The 20,714-nt window shown below is 41.4% G+C and overlaps 1 protein-coding gene across 2 annotated transcripts in view; it reads right to left on the bottom strand.

Moving 5' to 3' along the window:
- Window positions 1–1,312: 1,312 nt before the first annotated feature.
- Window positions 1,313–20,714, bottom strand: part of PRKCA (protein kinase C alpha) — a 138,150-nt gene continuing 118,748 nt past the window's right edge. For both annotated transcript variants that reach the window (XM_058852261.1, XM_058852262.1), the window contains 9 exons: window positions 20,146–20,289; window positions 19,225–19,398; window positions 18,067–18,158; window positions 16,434–16,496; window positions 15,677–15,815; window positions 9,663–9,743; window positions 8,210–8,317; window positions 5,688–5,828; window positions 1,313–3,474 (listed from right to left, as the gene is read on the bottom strand). In XM_058852261.1, the coding sequence (XP_058708244.1) occupies window positions 3,310–3,474; window positions 5,688–5,828; window positions 8,210–8,317; window positions 9,663–9,743; window positions 15,677–15,815; window positions 16,434–16,496; window positions 18,067–18,158; window positions 19,225–19,398; window positions 20,146–20,289 (1,107 nt within the window). In that variant the 3' untranslated portion in view covers window positions 1,313–3,309. The remainder of the gene's footprint in view (window positions 3,475–5,687; window positions 5,829–8,209; window positions 8,318–9,662; window positions 9,744–15,676; window positions 15,816–16,433; window positions 16,497–18,066; window positions 18,159–19,224; window positions 19,399–20,145; window positions 20,290–20,714) is intronic.

Genomic DNA, 20,714 nt, shown 5'->3' with positions numbered 1-20,714 from the left:
GAAAAGCAAATCTTGTGAAAAGTATTATATAAATAACATCTGTCTCTAAAAGGATACGAAAATTCTGTCTGGATTCTTCAGGTTTTCCTTGCCATTATAAGTTTCTGGATTCTGAGCAGCCAGTGGGAGTTCTTGGGAAAGGTCAGAGCATGTGAGGGCATCAGGAAGAGCAGTGAGGGGTAACACAACTAATCCCTGCTTTGTCCAACCCTGCCTTGCTCCTGCAGGATCCAGGAGTTCACAGCACGTTTTCCTAAGTGTTACAAACCTCCAGAAGACAACATTTATATCACAAACCTGGGGACCTGAGGTAACGACGTTAAAGAGGAATTTCTCCTTCTATGTCAGAAAAACTGGGAGACAACACAAGGGCTGAAGAAACTGGGTATGGGAAGCAGGCAGAAAATGAGCAGCCCTGTCCCAGTGTCAGGCCAGCCCTGTGTCACAGCTGTGCCAGCAATGGGACTTGCTGGGACAATTCAGATTTCATCAGGAAACAGAACTGTGGGAACATCTACCCAGGGGAACTCCTCCCCAGGTTTCTGGCTCGGTTCAATCCTGACCCTGCTTTGCTTACTCTCCAAACCTGTATGCTGGTATTTCTCCCAGTATTTTTCTTTTTCACAAGTGTTTTTTTTTCACTTCACATTTTCAAAACAAGCACAATGGCACCTCTTGGCAGACTGGCATAGCTGAGAGCCTCTTCTCTATTAAAATCTGAGACTCGGTAATCTGTTATCTTAATTCAAACTATTATCTTCTACAGCATGATTTCTACCCAGATTTTACTAAACATTGCCAGGCTAATAATATTCAGAAAAATAAATAAGGAAAAAAGTCATGAATGCTGCATTAGGCCACATGCTTTATGGTAAATACCATCATTTTTGAAGTACGTAATACACAAAGAAGAAAATGAACTCCCAGTCTTGGCTGACAACACATTTGACACAGAAGAGTTTAAAATTTTACTCCTCAAATGTTTGAAAAGTTTGGAGTCCTGTTTGTTTAGGCAATGATCTGAGTTCCTGTCAGCTGGCCAATGCCCCTCGTGAGCCACACCTTGGGATGTCAGGGTTTGATGGCTCCAAGGTGCTCCCCGTGGGAGCTGGGGGTACAGAAGGACTGAGGGCAACAATTGGACTCCTGGAGTGTGGAAATTGCACATCCTGGCCCCAAACCCACATTTTCCAGGGCCCTGTGGGTGCAGAGACTCAGCACAGTCGCCCTTCACATCCAGCCACGTTTCCCCCAGCTCACCCAGCCCACCCCTGTGGCTCCCCCCTGGCAGGACTGGATCTTTCTGACAGAATCTTTGGCACAGGTTCCATGGTTTATTGTCATAAAAGATGATTAGAAAGTAGGTTCCCCTCCCACCCCACCCCATTACATATTCTAGTATAAATTGAAGTCTTTTATGGCAAATATCTTACTTTTTGAATATGTTTACATGCTGGAAAAATTGTAATCAGTCTGCATGCAGCAACAGAGACATCATGCTTCTGGCATCATCATGCACATCTGACAGACAAAAAGTGCCTGTGGCTGCTAATGGGATCAAGGCAGCAGGGAAAAAAAAGGGGAAATGCACCAACTACTATTTTACATGCTGTAACAAAACCAAAATATGCACAAAACATTATTTACTGATATTTGAGTTAATATCTTCTGGTAAGTTGTAAGAGGAAATATCAAAATTTTTTATCTAAGTGATAGGAGAGGAGAAGATTGCATTAATTACAGTGTTCATCATTGCAAATAAAGTCTATTTCCTTCTCTGCAAGTAATAAGCAGATGTGAAATGAAAGCCTAATTGAACCTCGTATAAAACCTGCAGGTAGCAATTATTATTTAAAAGTATATCTACTTTAAAAAAAAGAGATTATACCCTAAGCCAGTAACAATATTCAAAACCTAAAGTAAAAATCAAAACAATAGCAAGAAAACATTTAGCTAAATCTAAATGGTGTCATTCAGAACAAGAACTTTCACAAATAAAGCACAAGTTGTTTTATAAAATTTTTATAATACTCTTTATGCTTGATATGATTATGTCAATAATATAGATCTGCTTATTATTAACCCTTATTATTAAGAGTTATTACTAAACATGCAAAGTTCATTGCATGAAGCATATGTAAAATGTATTAAATTCCATTCTATCAATAAAACGAGTTTTATTTTTTTCTTTCAGGCTTGATTATTCTACAGCCCAAAGTTCTCTGAATTAAAACTGATTATTTAGGACTGAATCTCACTTGATTTTCATGAGTAATTCTGGAGAAATCAGGAAGTCACTTGGGGCTGCATTTTCTGTTAATTTAATATGCATAACGCTTTCTTCAATTTACTGCCCTACACTGCAGACGATAAATAAACACATGGAAATAAGACTTAAGGAATTACACTTTTGTTTTACATTCCAGGTTAATAAATTTCATAGTAAAATATTGGTATTAGAACCAGTTAACAGTAAACTTGAGGAGTGGTGTAAATTAAACCAACTGAACAGACAATGGCACCCTGGATCACAGAATAATCTCATGGAGATTAAAAATTCACAAAAGTATTATTAAAATTATTACTATTATCATCATCATCATTATTATTATTATTGTTAAAGACAAAATTTCACCCTTGAGTTTATCACCTGCTACTCATAGCACAAATCCTAGAGATGTGGCCACCACCCGAGCGCTTTTATTTGGGATCTTACAGGATCTGCTCACCAAGCCTCAGGTTCTAATTTGATTTCATCCCCCCTCCCACCCATTCCCAACCTTTTTTTTTTTGTTGTTTTTTCCTGCCATATTTTTCAAATGCTTTCAGTGATTTTTTTGCAATGCCTCTCCCCTCTGGAGCTGACCCCGCTCAGTCTCTGGATCTGCCCCCGAAGTCTCCGGGAGCGCGGGGAGGACGCTCCCACCTCCCGCCATCCGCCCCCAAGGAATAAATACTCGAGGTGGCTTCTCATTCACGCCACGTGTCAGATGTTTTTCCAACACAACACAGTTGAAAAGGGAGCAAAAGGACAGTGGGAAGGTAAAAAATACAGAACGTACCAAAACATGGGTAGGTTTCGACAGGTCAGTGGCGACTTCTAGAAGAAAAAGTGGGCACCGTACGCTAATTTATCTCCTGTTAAGACAACATTGCTGCTGCAAAGCCCAAATCCTGACTAAGTGGCCCTTCCCTCATCTCACACCCTTCTAACCCTACAATTTCCAGGCCCAAATGGAATCAACAAGGCAAAAGCCTAAAAATTGTAGGGTTATAACTGTTCCCCACGGCGGGATTTGTTCTGCTGTTTCATGCTACATTTTCTACAAGGGGGTGCACGAACTGGGGGTTGACATAAGAGAACCCTTCAAAATCTGTTTGGTCTATGTTGGCAATGACCAGCTGATCTGGAGGCGTCAACACCGGCTGTCCTCGTGTGAAGAACTTATCGAAGTTTTCAGCCCCTTTGCCGCACTGCAAGGAAAGAGAAAAGCAGAAAAAAAGGCTGAAAAAAGTCAGCAAGACAACAGCAGAGTTGTCAGGATATGTGTAAGGCTTTCCCCTGTTTCTTACGAGTAGATGAGGGAAAATTTGCTTTACAGATATTTTGACAAAATATCACAGAACAGTGGAAGTTTAATATCTGAATCCTGGTAAAAAGCAGTCAGAAAGGTTTCCATCCCTCAGCGTGAGGTGACGAGATAAAGAGGCTTAAATACTCAGCATTACTGGGATACAAAAGGCAAAAGGAAATATGTTCATAAACATATGTTGGCAAGAGATACTTTCTTTAGCAAGTAATTTCATTCTTTTTAAAAGCCTTACAATACAGAATTAAATTTTCATGTTAGTCTCAGTTTCCTTTATGATCTGCAAAAAGCTTAATGCAATTCATTTATGGGCTTTGAGCCTCCACTGAACAGGCTATAAACTGCTATAAATTCATAAATGATAGCAGGGCCTCAGTCCTTGGCATGGCCAGAGGGCTGGCCAGGGACATCCCAGGACAGGTCCTTGTTCCTAAACTTGCTATCACAGGTTTCCTCCTTTATTTTCTAAAAATAAGTATCATTTCTGGGCAAAGTCCAGGCAAAAAAAGCATAAAATACCACTACAGCCAGAGCACAACTCCTTCAGAACAGAAAACAAAAGAAACAACCAAGATAATGGTTGGAACTCAGTGATTTTAAAGGTCTTTTCCAGCCTAAACAATTCTATAATTGTATGATAGTGATACAAATAGAATCAGCAGTCACCATAAATGAGTTGTGCACAGGGTATGTAAATACCAGACTTGGATTTTTAAGTTATTTTTGTCTAGGACAGTCGGGCTCCATGTGAATCTGCCTGGGTGTGCTTCACCAGCAGCCTGTGCAGACAAAGCAGGTCATGATAAGCAGGGAGACAGAGCACAGCTGCTCTCAGGAGGAACCAGACCACACCTCAAGCCTTCAGCTCCTCCATGCTGGTGTTACTTTTAACTTCAAGGAGAGTGTAAGCTCTCAGCTCCTGAGCTAATAAAACTTACAGATGGGAAGGCAGATCTGCTTTATGATCAGCTTTAGGTTTGACTTGAGGAGCATGTAATAAAAATATCCCATAAAATACGCTCTAAGAGCTTCCCTTTGCACAGCCAGCTCTGGGGATGGGATGGGCAGGGCAGGGCTGGCAGCACCAAGCAAATTCTTCACTTATTTACACCCTTCCCTGCATGCAAAATCCACCATAGCAAAAAGGTATTTCCTTTAGCAATAAACACCCTTCCGAGCTGCAACTCCCCTCCTGCTGATGGAAAAAAGTAATTTGTATGGAAAAAGTGAAGAATAATTCAGGTATTGGCATCCCTCTGTTCCTTAGTTTAAGAATCCTCACCGGTGTGTCTGTATTGGCAAATAAATCAGTGTAAAGAGCAGTCACCCTACACCTGAAGTGCTAAAGCCAGCCAGGATTCTGAAAATCAGAAATCTGAAAAATAAAAGGGTTAGAGAAGAAAGGTTCTATGTTAGGACATAACAATTTACAGGTGTTCCTTAAAGCTTGTGTTCTTGTGTGTAAACTCTTCTCTTTGCCTGTCAATAAAGCACATTACATGCTGAAAGAAATTCTGGCTCAACCAGCAAAGCTCTTCCGATTCTATTATGCAAACAGCTCTCAGGGTAAGGACATCTTTCCACTAGCTTGGATTTCTGAAATGTTCCTGTAGATCCACATGTGCAAACCAGTAATAAACATGGAAAATAAACCAGGGATTAATCTTGCAAACTGGGCAGACATCGCTGTAGGATGGGGAATAAAACCCCCCGTGCTGGGCAGCCAACCATGGAGGAAATTCACCCCTCTAATCCAAATCCCTCAGTCAGATCCTGACTTTAGATGCTGCTCAGAGGAGCCAGTTGTTAACCACATTTATTACCAGCCTCAAGTGGCTGTGCCAATTTTCCCCGTTTTCATCTCCTCACTGTGCGACCATCCAGGCAGAGCTCAGAGCACTGCGAGGCTTTTTTGCAAGGCACAAAGTTCCTTGGGTTCCAGCACAGGTGCCAAAACATGAGCAGGCTCTCAGACAGCTCTGCTCTTATCAAACTGCCAGGTTTGAGCCGTGTCCCAGACCTGGAGCAGCAATCCCACCCCACGGGGAGCAGGGCTGTGCTCACACTCCTTGAGGATGGAGCTGGCACCTCACTCACCACTTTAGGTTTGAAAGGTGGCTGAATCTCTCTGTTCTCCAATTTTTCCCAGTCAATTCTCCTGAAGAAAGCGTGTTCCCTGATGTCTCTTTCACCTTCCAGGCCACAGCCAAGGCGTTTTGCAGGGTGTTTAGTCATTAGCTGTTGGGAAGAAAACACCAAACGATTCAGTTTAATGCTGGAAGGAAAGTGAGAGGGACTTTCCCCTGCTTGCAATGCTCTTGCTCCTCTCCTGAAGATACACACTGCTAATAAAATTGTTTTGAAAAGCCAAAATGAATTTTTGGAAGGATTTTCTTTTTTGATCACTGGATACAGTGATCAAATCAGCAGCAAAATTAGGGGCTGCACCCAGAAATTTTCCCCACTGGGCAGAGGTTGCTGCTGGAGGTGCAGGTGGTGCCCAGGACACGCTGCCATCCCCGCTAGCTCACAGCTCCCTCCTGAATTTCACCTCCAATCTCTCAGTTCAGTCTTATAGATCTCCAGAACAGCTCCTACCCCATCTCAGCAATCAATTAAACATCATAAATTCCAATGCACTAAAGCTCAATGAAGTACAACCCCCCCACACCCATTTAATTTTTCTGGAGCTTGTTCAAGACATCTCATTACAGAGCCTCCAATTCTTTGGCACCCAGCTGACAACATCTAATCTTTGTTTCCTCCCTTGCATTCTTAATGACATCCTGGTCAATACTATACCCAGTTGCAGAGATTAAACAGACTTGGGGAAAAAAACCCAGCCCCAAATCCACCAGCCTGGCGTGCTTAGAAACTGGAATGTATTCCCTAATTAACAAGTTCCAATTGGAACATTGGGAATTGTGCAATGTAGCCTTAAACTCTCAGTTCCAGTTTTGTGGTGGCTTTTTAAAGCTCTTTTACAAATTATATATGATTAATGTACTGCTGGGAGTGATACCTCAACAGATCTTAAAACCTCAGTACCACTTTAGTCTCCTTCCAAATGTTGAGTTGATCTGATTCCAGTTTTGAACCTAAAATAAAAGTGACTCTAAGCAGGTTTGGGAAGTGGCTGTGCACTGGGCAGGAATCACAGCTTTCTTCAAGATTAACAGCAATGCTCCCATTTTTGTTACTTTTTCCAAACCCCTTGCTTCAACAGTAAGTGATAAAAGAAAATGGGAGTATTGATTCCAGTAGTTTTAATTCTTTCCAAAGTTGCTGCATTTACCAAAACCAACAAACTCTCAATCAGTGCAATGGAAGTCAAGCAGACAAATCAATTCCAAGAGCAGAGTGGGCACGTTTGTCTTGCCCAACGGTGCCCAGTACTGGGATTGCAGAGTTACCACTGGCAGCAAGGGTCAGAAACTTTCTCATATTGATTCCTTAGCTCAGGAAAAATTCCCACTGAAACCTGAGATTAATTTGTCAGTTTAATGCAGATGAAGAACATGTCAGTATCACAGAGACTTGCCCAAAATCTCAAGGTGCAGGGTAATTTTAGCTTTCTGCCCTCCCTTGACACGAGCATCAGAGAGCAGCAAACAGAGGAGCTGAAAACAGGGCAATTACATCAGGTTCAGACTGTGCTGTTTGAATGTGTGATTGTCACAACAAGGCAACAATCTGAATGTACTTTACAAAAATACATCATGTTTATTTTTTGTTGGCCAGCTGGGATAAGATCCAAAATTAGCACGGTCTTTCATTTTACCTTCTTGCTCTAAACACCTTTTCCTTGATGATTTTTTTAAAGGGACTAATACCCAGCTCATGTATAGCACTTCAGAAATGGTTGGAAAGGATAGGAAGAATGTAAATATCAAATTAACTAAGTGCAGTGGTGTTTCATCAGTGTAAGTCAGACATCAAATAACCCATTACAGGCGGTGGATTGGAAAAGCTGCAGACTGATGGTGCTCTGGAGAATCACATGGAATCAAAGGGAAGTCAAATGAATTCTTTCTTCCTAAGCTAATCCCCTGAAGCTAAATCTATTATTTTCCTCAAAAGTGAAAAAAAAAATTAATTTAGTATCTAAGACCAATTTTAGGCCACACAGGTACCACTGGATCAGAATTTCCCCATGGTTTCCTTGCATTTCTGCTAAAGATTTTTACATAAGCTTATCTTCACCTAAATTTAAAAATGATTCTCCTAAACTCCTGTGCTCTGATCCTGTCATTGGGCTGAGGACTCGCTGGAGCAGCTCCAGCCAAGCTGAGAAATCTCACCCCGCAAAAATCGGGGCTGTGCTGCCACAGGTCGAGAGGCAAAGCCTGGGGAGACTCTTCACACCAAGGTCCTGTTTATAAATTCTGCTCTGGCTTTGGCAGCTGCTGATCCTGACATTTGTTCTTTCCATAAAACAAGCAGGCACAGCGGGAAGAGCCCAGCACTTACCAGTGACACCAAGTGACAACACAGCTCAGCGCTGCCTGACAGAAGCTGCACTTTAAAATACTACAGTGCTGTGTCAGAGCCAGGCAAAGGCAGCTACTCACAAGGATTGCCAAAAAGGAACTTAATGATAAATTAACATTTTATCTCACCCCCTTGCAGATGGAGACAGCTTCTTTGGACAGTGATTTTGGGTAGGAAACATTATGCTCCATTATGGACTGGAACAGCTCATCTTCATCTTCCCCATCAAATGGAGGCTGTAGAAAATAAATCACAAGTGAGCAACTTACTGAGTTTTCCTTTTTTATGTTAAATTTTCTACTTTTTATGAAATGGCATGACAACACCATGCCCAGAAAGATCCACATACAGCAGTGCTCCTTGTCCAGGAACACTCCCCAATCTCACAGCAATCTGCAGCCTGGATTTCTGCTGACCCAGTTTAGTGTTTGACAGTCTCAGATCAAAATCAAGGGGAAATGTTCATTTCTGCCCCCAGAATGGCAGCCAGGTTAATGAAATGTGTGCAGGACTATCTTTGTGATCAGCTTTAATCAGTTTTTAAAGCTACTGTGCACCAGACAGGCAAAATACTTCAAAGGCTGAAGTTTGGAGAATAACTTTCAATTACCTTGTGCTAAGGTAAATCCATTCCTCACTTAATTCCAGTTAAACACCAGTTTGTTTTGTGTCATGGCTGTAGATTCTACTTTTGAGACTATCACAAGAAAGGACTGCACTATATTTTAAAATACAGGGATAGGAAAGTGCCCATGGATAAATTCCATGGATATGGGCCCTGTGCAAGACCCAGCTAATGGTAAATCTCCTTTTCTCCAAAGCATTCAGATGGCCAATATTTGAAATTCAGCCTGCAAATGTTAACAGCTGCAATTGGTACACATTAAACTTTTAAAATGTCCATTGGAACTCCACAGAGAAACTCTTAAAGGCATTTGTTACAAATGTATGTTTTAAGCTCAGGAAATGCCTGCCTTTACCTAACACTCACTGAGATTCAACTGCAGGAATCTTTTTTAACTCAAGACTAATATAATTCCTTAAAGTTGGGGCTTATATGCCATTTATTGCAGCAGAGTGTTGCTTCCCTACCCGAGGGACTCGGAGAGCAGCCTCTCATTAACTCTGCAGAATGAGGGGTCTGTAACTGAGCACATTTCCAGATTTTATCCCCAGGACATACAGTACAAAAACTGTATTCTTGGGACTTAACTGCAATGCAGAGCTTATACACACTCTTATTATGCTTCCCTGTGGTTTCAAACTCCTAAATGGTATTTCTTCCACTTGACATGCATTTTCCTGCTCAAGTGTCTCCCTTTCAATTCTGAAGATGGCTATTTATAACATTATTGCAGTACAAAGGAGCCGTATTCAAAGGCAGAGCTTGATTATGTGGGTGCAACATAAAGAGCTTAAAGCCTAAATACATTCTCAGTTGAGTCAGTCAAGAGTACAAGGAGATAACAGCAGAATGAAAGGCTTCAATCTTATCCTGCAATGGTCTAAACCTTTAGGGAGCCTTGAAACAGAGCAGCCTTGGAGGGCAGGAGGAGGAGCACAGGAGGGGGAATCTCTTACCTGGCCAGCCAACATCTCATAGAGCAGCACACCGTATGCCCACCAATCCACCGACTTCCCATAGGGCTGGTAAGCAATAATCTGCATAATCACAAAAAACAAACACAGGAAAAACCCCCATTAGTGTTAACTAACCCCCATTAGGTACGTGTGTGATGTGCAGAGAAGGACAGGTTTCCTTGGAAAAGGCCAGAAAGACAATCCTGTAATCCTCCCTCCAGCTAATCACGGGTTTCAGTGGGAGTTGGGATTGTTTTGCAAGTGTGAGTCTAAACCCACCCACGTCCTTGGTACCCTGATATTGTGGAAAATGCAGCTCTCAGGAGTCCTTGGGATGTGCATCTGAAGGCAAAGGAGGAAGTACAGCAGCACGATGAAGGAGACAAATGGCAAAACCATTACCCAACTGTTTGTGTCAAAGTCTGAAATCATGAGGCTCCCTTAACGTAAGGACCATCAATAATTAAACCTTTCTTTTCAATATTTATGTTTTTGTTCTGCTGTAAAAGGAATCAAAATTCAGGAAAAGAGCAAAACTCCAAAAATCTCAGTCAAGTTTTTCCAAGCCACATGATTGTGATGCTCAGTACGAAATACCAGCTACACCAAAAAGAAATGGGGTTCTGCTGTTCAGACTAATGGAAATGTCAACTATTTTCCATGCTCTGGGTTCAGACCTGACTCACAGAGCAGTGCAAATCGAGTCCTGACACAAGGAAAAGCTGCAGGTGCCAGCAGCACCCAGGTCCCCTCCTGTGTCATCCTCTTTAATCGAGGCCTCCTCAGTGATCAGCACTCATTTATTTAAGAGCTGCATTTGGAAATGGTGTGGAGGAGTTTGGAGGTGCAGCTGTTTCTCAGATCTCTTCCTAAATAACTGTGAAGGGATGCTGTGAATTGTGAAGGGATGCAGGACATCCCAGTCCCTGTCCATCCCCACTGAAGGCAGCATCAGAGCCTTCCACTCCATCGTCTCCACTGGAATGAGCAGGGAACTGAGGCAGTCAGAATTCCAGAGGAGCTTGCATTCATTTTCCTGCTTGCTTGTGTTTTTACTCTTTGTGAAATAAATTGCCCAGTCAAATACACATCACACATCCTAAATTTTTCAGCAGTGTGAAAGAGAACTTGAACTGCCAAGTTCCATAGTTGCTCAGGAAAATAGTGAGTCACCAGTGCAATAAAGCAGGGCTGCCTGGCTACTAAATAAAATTATGGTCTCTGTGTGGATATATGTCCTTGCCTGAGATACAGCAGCACACAACTTAAAAATTACTGCAATGTTTCTAACCAAAGGATTTTAAAATCAGTTGTGCTTTGGAATATATTAGACAACCAGAGATAATAACAAGATTCTCATCTGGAAGGCCCTACATAAAGGCAGTCTGTATTAGTTATCTCTTAGCAGTAACATGGGCTTAAAAATATATATTTGGGACATTCATTTCATCTTATAGCAGTTGACATAGTTGGTTACTCTCCCTTCCATTTCCATCACCAGTAAGTTCCTGCTGGGATCAATATTTCCTTTTGAAACACCAAACACTTTCAAACTTTCATCCAGGAAAAATACTGGCCTTTACCCACAAAATGACAAAACATTGCACCCTCAGTCCTCCTCTGAAAATGTCTCCCTGCCTTATGGAAAAGAATATTTTATATAAAAAAGGGATATTTTTCAGGCCATTGATTTGTAAGGGCAGAACATTTTGTACAACAAGTGCAGTCCAGGTATGTGGTTTTGGGAGGAACAGTTTATTTCAATTAGCAAATGAGGAGGAGATGGATCCATAGCAGTGAGAAAGAAAATGCTGCTACACTGCCAAGGTTCTGTACCTGGCAGCCAGGTCTGTGCAGGAGCCCACAGTCCACTTCTGTCCCTGTTGTGAAGGAGTCTGATGGGATTATTGAGAGGAGGAAATCACATAAATGCTGCAATGCAATGTCCTACAGTGAAATTGTACCAACGCACAGACTCAATGATGCTGACTTTTATCCAGCAAGGGCTGAGTCAAGGCTGGGCTCCTCTCTGAACAGCATTCCCATCAGGAAATGCAATCTCCCCTATGAAATCTGCCTTTGGGAGAGAATATCAAACAGAATCATCAGGAGAGGCAGAACTAACATGGAAAAAGCTCCAATGGATGGTCAGAATCACTACAATTTTTCTGCTGCTTGATGCCACATCTGAGATGAACAGAGCAGTGCCCCTCTGAGCTGGCACACATCTCCCTCACCTGAGCCAGTCTGTGATGGGAGAGTGGGAACTGAGATGTGAATCCAGCCAGCAAGGCTGGAAAAGTCCCACTGCAAATGCAGTGACAACACCTTTTTCATTGAATTATCTCCATGCAGAAGTGGTGCTGCTGCACACAGGGAATTTTCCTCCTCCTTCCCTTTAATCCCATCTGAACACACCCAGTTTGAGTCACCAGTTTGATCCTGGTGAGGCTGTGGCACCAGGGAAACCCAGACCAGCCACTTGTCACGTCCTGTGTGAAACCTGTGACAAAACTCCTCGTACTGGGAGCTGCTCCCAGCACTAACTGGGAAATGCAAACCAGAGGGGAGAATGCTCACTTCAAGGGAGGAATTACATGTGGGAGGAAGCAGATGAGCCTGCAGTGTACAGTCAAACCTGCACTGGTACAAAGTCAGCCAGTTCCAAACGTTGTATTTTCAGTGGTTCCTTCCTCATCACCCAGAGTTCATCGTGTGCCCCCTCCCAGTGCTGCTGCACTCAAAGCCATCCCTGCCTGCCATGCAGCAGCTGCCAGAGTCATTCTATCTGCATGTACAAATTCTGGTATCTTTTACAGCAAATGGGGCTATGTGAACATCTCCTCCTGGCTCACCACAGTGTGCAGAGCAGACCCAGAGCAGCGAGGGAGTTCCTGCCCCTGGAAATAAAGAGCTGTACCCTCCTCCACCTATGATTCCTGATTTTCACTGGCCAGGCAGCAGTGGAAAACTGATGGGATCCTTCTCTTCCCCTCCTTCTTCATCATTAATTTAAATTATTGCCTATTTCATGTCCTTTTGCATTTCAGATGTCCCATTTTACCCATCTATTGCCATGCACTAAGAGCTCTGCCTTTCCAGGTTCTGTGGATTTGAGCACTCAGAAAGAGCTCAGGAATTTCTCTCATCAAGCAAAATTGGCAGAAGGAATTGCTTTTTTCTTCTTTTTTTCTCTATTTTGCCTCCAAGGAAGGCACAGTTAAGAGCAGGACACAGAGATTAATATCAGCAATTTGTAGGAATGTTTAGATCATTGTAGCTAGTAGGCAGTTGGGATGAAAAGATTATATCCCAGAGGCAAGAGGAAATCTTTTGTGAGCATATATGATGTCTGCTGGAAAAGTTAAAACTCAGTTATTAAAAGAAATAAATATTACCAGTACAAGAAACAGTCAAATGCACTTTTCAAACCTTTGTAATACCTATTTCCCTCCCACAATCCTGGCAAATTCAAGGTTGGAACTGAAGGTTTTGAGGCTGTGAGAGGGAAGGGAAGGAAAATGGAGTTTCTAATTTAAATTATAAAAATCCCTGCTGCAGGGATGCTGATGGTGGGGTTCTGTGCTGGCAGAATCCCTTCCCCCTAATCCTCCTGACATCCATCTCCTCCTGTCTCTCTTGACTGGTCAAGGAAACACAAAGTACTAATTGATTTCACAGCTATTTTACCACTCTGACCATAAATATTTAAGTTCAGCACATCAGGAAACACTCTGTACAAGATAACCACTTTCTGCCCGAGAGAAGCAGACGTGGGATCCCACCAGTTTAACCTCTGCACATTCCTCAAATTGCACAGTGTCAGAAAATTAACAGTAATTCCAGCCCATTATACACCTAGGTAATAGCAAATGGCAACTTTCCCACTCAGAAAAAAAAGGGAAAACATTATTTTGCAGCACACCAAATTGGGGGGTTCAGTTTGCTGAAGGCAGCACTGCACTCCTCTGCTTTTCCAGGCAGAGCTGGGGCAGGGGACACCAGCTGGGCTGTCCCTGCAGGGTCCTTGCAGCTGAGTGTTCTCTGATCCATCTGTGGGCAGGTCCTGCACCTCCAGGCCCCAGGAGAGTCACCACATTCTTCCCCAAACGCTGCTGCAAAGAGCTCACTCTCCATGATTGAGTGCAGCCCACTCACAGGATTCTACTCCAGATACCTACAAGAGTTTATTTAGATTTAGCTCCTTTATCTCCACCCAGCAGGGAATGTGACCGTGCAAATGAATTCTCATTAAAATCTATTAGAAATTTATAAATTTTAGCCCATGGAAATGTGAGCTGAAACACCCCTGCAAGCAAAACAGGAACCTTCCTTTGAAGTTTACCACAGAACTAGTTAGCAAACTGTCAGTCACAATAATGTCTTCAGAGACAAAAGAAAACCAGCCAATTAAACAAAATCAAATAAAATCTGTTTATAAGATAACAGACTAATTTTCTCTCACTTACTGGATGTTTTTGGTAAAAGGTTTATTTCTTTATATGAAATTTCCAAATAAAGTAAAATAATTCACTCCAGCATTGACCCACACTGAGCATTCTGGTACTGACAAAATGTTCTTTGGCATTAACTGGCACAAGACAATTGCCACAGAAAGGACACTTAAATTTGTAATATTGGCTTCATTTATGTTTTGACAGAAGAAAATGAAATACTGCTCTGGTTGTTCTGATATCCTGCTGCAAGCAACAGCAAATGGTGAAAAAACAAGGATGTATAACACACAATATTTCACTCTGAAAAGCATGAATTAGCAACCAGGAAAAAAACAAACTATTTTTCATTCCAATTTCCCAGAGATGACAAAATTCACCTTAGACACTAATTTACTTGTCCATGTATAAATCTCTCCTATTCCAACAAACATTCAATTACAGCCAGAAATGCTTCAGCCAGAGCTGCCTCTTGCTCAGCACCCAGTGAACAACTCTTGGATCAGGACCCAGCCCCTTGCATCAAATTTGCTGCCAAACAAATCAAGACTCTTGAAAGCTCAGTATGCACAAAGACCAGATTTTAATATTCATATATTTGAATTATATCCAAATCACCACATGTGCTTGTTTTCAATTTTTTAGACCTCAGCTATTGAAATAGAAATCATATCTAGACCCAAAATCTTAACTCTGAGCTCGTATTTATCTCAGTGCTTTAAAGCACAACCGGGCTTTTCATGATCATATTTTCATTTGAGACCCACTGCAGTTGGTTCAGGCCTCAATGTCATTTTCAGTGGCTTGAAAGCTGCACAGGTATGGCCAAGTCACGGAAAACTCAACGAAAATTATGGATTTATTACAAAATTCCACTCAAGGCCCGATCTCTCAGCTTTTGGAAGAGGCTTTCAGTGGCAGGAGCTTTCCTGAGATGAGGAGCAGCAACTCTTGGCACCTGTGCAGCACTGGCAGGACATGGCCTGGAGAAAGCCACAGTGGATTCACAAAGAGGTCAACAAAAAGCTTCAAGAGCTCACCAGTCCCCTCCCAAAAACCAGTGGGTGGTTTGTGATTTCCTGAAAATGCCAAATAATCTTTTAAATAAATGTGTGCTGGCAGCTGTGTGAACCTAGGAGGGAATAGATTAAAGCAGAGTTGTTTGCTCCCAGTGAAATATTTACTGATCTCAGCAAAAAGCTCAGCAACACCCACGATGTTTGTGTAACTTCACAAATTGCAAAGTTTAGTATAATAATATTTCCAGGCTAGAAATTTAAGATCAGAAGTTGGTGAGCCTGTTTTTTAAAGTTTTTTTTTGCTAGAATGAACAAAACATTACCTCATAAAAAGTTAGTTGTTCAATTAAGTAGGTATTTCCTAAAATTGTGAGGTCTTACTGATTACATTGCTTTAATTCACAAATATATCCAATATACCTGCAGAGGTTAAATGGTGCCATCCAGAGAGAATCTGGAATTAGAGCCATCCAAACCCAGTGGTATAAAATGTGGAGGGACAATTTCTTTTAAGACACTAAAATGTTCTTAAAATATTTACCTCTGGTGCAATGTAGTCTGGAGTGCCACAGAAGGTCCTGGTTGTTACTCCATCCAACATGTGTTCCTTGCACATTCCAAAATCAGCAATTTTAATGTGTCCTTCTGAATCCAACATCACATTATCTAATTTCAGATCTCTGAGAAGAATCACAGTAATCTAAGGTTAATGTCTGGGGTCAGCTAGGGTGAGCCTATTCTCAATAAGGAATATTTGCAGCTCTTTGGGAGGTTGAGGGTGCACATGTGGGGCTGGCTCAGCTTGGAGGGAGCTGGGAGACATCTGAGAATGACCTTAAAATCCTGGAATGGGTTGGAAGGGACCTTAAAGGCCATTCAGAGCCACCCCTGCCATGGCAGGGACATCTCCCACTGTCCAGCCCCCTTGTCCAGCCTGGCTGGGACCTGGACAGGGATCCAGGGGCAGCCCCAGCTGCTCTGGGCTGGACAGGGAATGAAGAGGTGGCTGTGTCTCACCCCTCACCTCACAATTTTGGATGTGTAATATTATTAAACAACACACAGAAATACAAAACATCAAGTTTTCCATTTTCTAGAGGTTTTATTTCAGCGGGGCAGAGCACAGGTGGCAGAAAGCTCAGGTTCAACAGGGTTTCCACCTCACCAGCAGCAACACAACTAAAAGAGCTCTACACTGATGGCTTTCTGTTTTAAAAATACACTGAAAAGATAAAGAAACTGATCATTTTGGGATATTAAAAATAGTTCAGAAGTTACTTATGTCAGATCACACTCACCTATAAATAATCCCTCTGTTATGGAGAAAGAATAACCCAATTGAGATCTCAGCTGCATAGAACCTGTGTGGGGGGAAAAAAAATCAACACATTTCTTATTGCCTCATGAGTTTCTTCTGGCAAAATAAATTGGAAATGAATCACAGTAAAGCATGATAATGTAGTAGCTTATGAAATATGGAATTGATAGTGTATATATACAGGTGACATAAAAGACCTATCACTTCAGCTGGACCTTAATAGATACATTTTGAGTATTTGATGATGAAATCACGCAGAATCTAAAAAAAAAATTTGGAAAATGGCTCCCTGGACCACAAAAAATGGTGCAGCTGGAGCACAGCTTTTTTCTTTTTTTTGCACTAACTCTGCTGCAAAGGTTCTTATCTCTAATCACAGACTGATGAATTCAGGATGCAGCTCGATGTACATTGCAATTCATACGGCATGAAATAATTTGCAGAAATAGTGTTCCTTTATACAGCCTGTTAATGGATTAATTACATGAAGCTAATTAAAATAATTACCATATAAAATATAATTGCTGAATGCAGTTAAGAGGTATAGAATACTGGTGGCTGTTTGAAGCTGGTTGCTGTGGAACTGTGCAAATTACGTGCGAGAGGATTATTTAAAGATGAGATTAATTTTTAGGCTCAGCGCAAGGGAGAGGAAGCAACCGAGCTCTGCAGCACTCGATCAGAGGTGTTTGTGAACATGTGTGAAGATGCAGCACAGGCAAAAGCTGTCATGAAGCACCACAGATTGTGCCAAGTGTTGGCAAGTTGCATTAGCTGGGAGTCAAGGATGATCTGACACCACCTCGGTTTGATTCAGCGAGTTGTTAAAATGTTTGTCTGCATCTGAAATATTTCTATTCAGAAGGGCCTCTCGTTTAAACAAGCCCAATTTCAACACTGCTTATACCAAAATGAGAAATTAGTTTCACTGAGTGCTTAAAGCAGTTGGTCACCCTTGATTTTAAAGTTTCATTAGTAAATGATTTATGAAACACTAACAAGTGGTGATGAGGTATTATAAGGATGGCTAAAATGATACTGATGGATCTATTCACTCTTAAATATGCAACAGATCATTTTCAGTTGCTCACTGATGTGCCAGATGTACAGTTACCAGAAAAGAATCATGTAGATAAACAACTCCTAATTCCTTATTAACTCCTCACAAATATATCACACAATTTCTTACAAGTTATACATTGAATTTGTCTTGTATAAAGTGCAATTTATATCACAGTGCTGAGTCAATTTGTTCTGCCTTTCTCTGTAGCACTAATTCAGACTGAAGCATTCTCCTCGCTGTTTAATATTTGCTTTTAAAAACAACATCAGAATATGAAGTAACATCTTTAATTTCCTGCTGCCCTGCTTAAATTCTTGTCACTTTTCAAGTAAGCCTCTCCTGCTTTTGTTTGTGCTGTATTTTTGAATAAAGGCACAGCTACCTTCGGCCTATGTGTTCAAACAACATTTTTAACACAAAGTTCAGATTTGGAACCTTAAAAACAAACAAAGACCAGCCCAGACTTCATCCTGAGCCTGGGAAGAGGAAGAAACCAAATCCTCCTACAGTGTAAAATGAAATGATGTGATTTAAATACATCAACACTCACACTGCTTGTGGCTCCTTAAATTTTCCTACTTGCTGGATGTGATACATGAGATCCCCACCGTTCACATACTCCATCACAAAATACAGCCGGTCCTAGGACAAAGTAGTAAAGGGGCACATAAATACATTAGAGACAATATTAGATATTCATTGATCAGCCAAAAAGGGGAAAAAAAAAGTCACTAGCATGTTATTAAAAAGCTTTTAGGATTATTAGGACTGGGAAAAAATTATAGATCAGGAAATGGAAGCGGAATGTTTTGTACAACCTTTAAGAGTCAATGATTGATGAGATCTGTCTGCTTTTGCCAATTTTAGTGCCATGCTCTTACAGATTATTTGTCTCCAACAGTTTCAAGAATTATACAAATATAGCTCAGTCTGAAAAATGTCTCTAAAAATAAATGAAAAGAAATGAAAATAAAAATAAATCAAAGATGGTCAAAAATTCCAAATTGCTTTGAGGCCATTTCTAATAGTTCCTAGTAAGTTTTCCTTTGGAAGATGTGTGGATGTGGCACTTGAGGACATGGTTTCATGGGGAATGTGGGCTGATGATGATCTTAGAGGATTTTCCCAGCCTCAGTAGTTCCATAATTCCACGTCATCCAAGAGGCTGACACAGTCACACTGGGCCATCAGATCCATCCTCAAATGTGTCACTGGGAGATGTTTTGCAATGTGATGGGCAAATGCCCACTTCACATATTTATAAGGAAAGAAGAAAAAAAAGCCCCTCGGTGTCACCCAGAAGTGACAGAAAACTAAATTAAATCCACCAACACTGATTCATGATTAATAACCCCACGATATAATAACAGCCATTAAGACTTTTCAAATACTATCCTCAGAGCTTTAAAAGTATTTGGGAACCTTTGGGAATCTGGGCTTGAGGCTCTGACTTAGCAAAGCAGATATAATTACATTTAGGAATTGCCATCCTGGCCTGCTCAAACGACTGCATGAAGAAAAACCTTTAAAATTATTTTTTATATTTAAGATCCAAGGGGTAATTACATGTGGGATTTCTTCACCATTTTCTACGTGCAGAGGCTACCATACATGGGTTGGATGATAATAAATGTTACTGGAGTGATAAAATCCACGACCACGCAGCCTGGGAAACATCGGGGTGCCGAGAAAGACAGAGCTCACGTACAACTGTCTGGAAACAGGAGTGGAGCTGTGTCAGGAATGGGGGCTTATCTTGCAGTGCCAGGACTCGTTTTTCAACCATGGTGCACTCCACATCATCATCCTGGATCACCACGTCCTTCTTCAGGATTTTGATTGCATACAGCTCCTCTGTGCCCTTCCTGTCCGCCAGCATCACCTGCAGGAAAGGGAAACGGCGGCGTGAAAATCCCCCGGGCCAGGGAGGGAAGGTCACTCAGATGTCTCAAGATTCAGAGAGATGGCAAGCCAGCTTTTCCTTTAATTTGTAGAGAGAAATTTGATCAAAACTCCAAAATCATGATCACTGTACATTTCAGACAGCCTGTGCCCAAACCCACTGGCTGATTGCGGGCTCGTTGCTGAAGGGTTGATAAAATGTTAAGTCTCAGGAGACTTCTTCAGTAAAGGGCACTTTATCACCTGAGTTTTGTTCAAACAGGCAGAAAAATAGCAGTCTGTTCTCTCAGCTATTGGATTTCTAATATATATATACACTGTTCCTGTTTTTTTGTCCAATATTCACCCTTACTAACGTTGGTGACTTCCAGAACTGGCAGACTGACCTAGGTATTAAAGCCAGAAAAGTAAGACTTAATTTCCTTGAAACTGCCAAGAAGTGAGGATCTGAACGTGAGCAATGAGTTCTCAAATTGCCCAACAGTCTGAGGTTATAAATTTGTTTTTATTTTTTCAAGAAAACTGCCCATCAGGACTTAAATCTGCTGGGCCTTAGGGGAAATGACCCTACTCCCTGTTAAGAAATCCTTCCTCAAAAATACACAACCTTTTGACTCTGGATTTTGCTTCTGAAAGCTGTTTGTTCATTTTTCCTCAAGGAAAAGTAAAAAAAAAAAAAAGAAAAAAGGAAAAGGAATGTGAATGGATTATTCTGAAGAATTCCTACCTTCCCAAAGCTCCCCTTTCCAAGAACCATGAGAAAGTTGAAATCTGTCAGCTTCACCCTGTCCAGATTGTTGGATGGCACACTTGAGTTCTTGTCTTCTGTTGAAGTAATGACTTTGTTACCAGCTGGCCCAAGTTTGGCTTTCTGAAGAACACACACACACATACACACACAAAAACAGCAAAGTGAGAACTCCCCATTTCCTGGCACAAAGGATCTCCGGGTGGAAGTTGGAATTGGAAATGGCCAGGTCTGAGGTGGCATTCCCAGGTGAAAGTTGCATAATAAAATATGCACAGACACACCTTCAAAGACTCATTCCAGCAATAATTTTGACATAATTGAAGGAATTAAAGTGGAAAACTGTGTTCATTTAGAACCAGATAAAGCAGATATGCTTATCTGGTTAAAAGAGCAAAACCAAAGCAAAGCCCAGAAACAAAATTAAAAATGATCATTTGCTTTCATGCCAAAAGCAGCTTAAATGGTGCTTTTGTTCTGAAATACAAAAAAAAAAAAAAAAAAATTAAAAAAAAAAAAAATAAAAAGAGGCTATCCAAAAATACCAT

This window comes from Poecile atricapillus, chromosome 17, assembly GCF_030490865.1.
Source record: "Poecile atricapillus isolate bPoeAtr1 chromosome 17, bPoeAtr1.hap1, whole genome shotgun sequence".
NCBI lineage: Eukaryota > Metazoa > Chordata > Aves > Passeriformes > Paridae > Poecile > Poecile atricapillus.
This window is presented reverse-complemented; position numbering and strand designations above follow the sequence as displayed.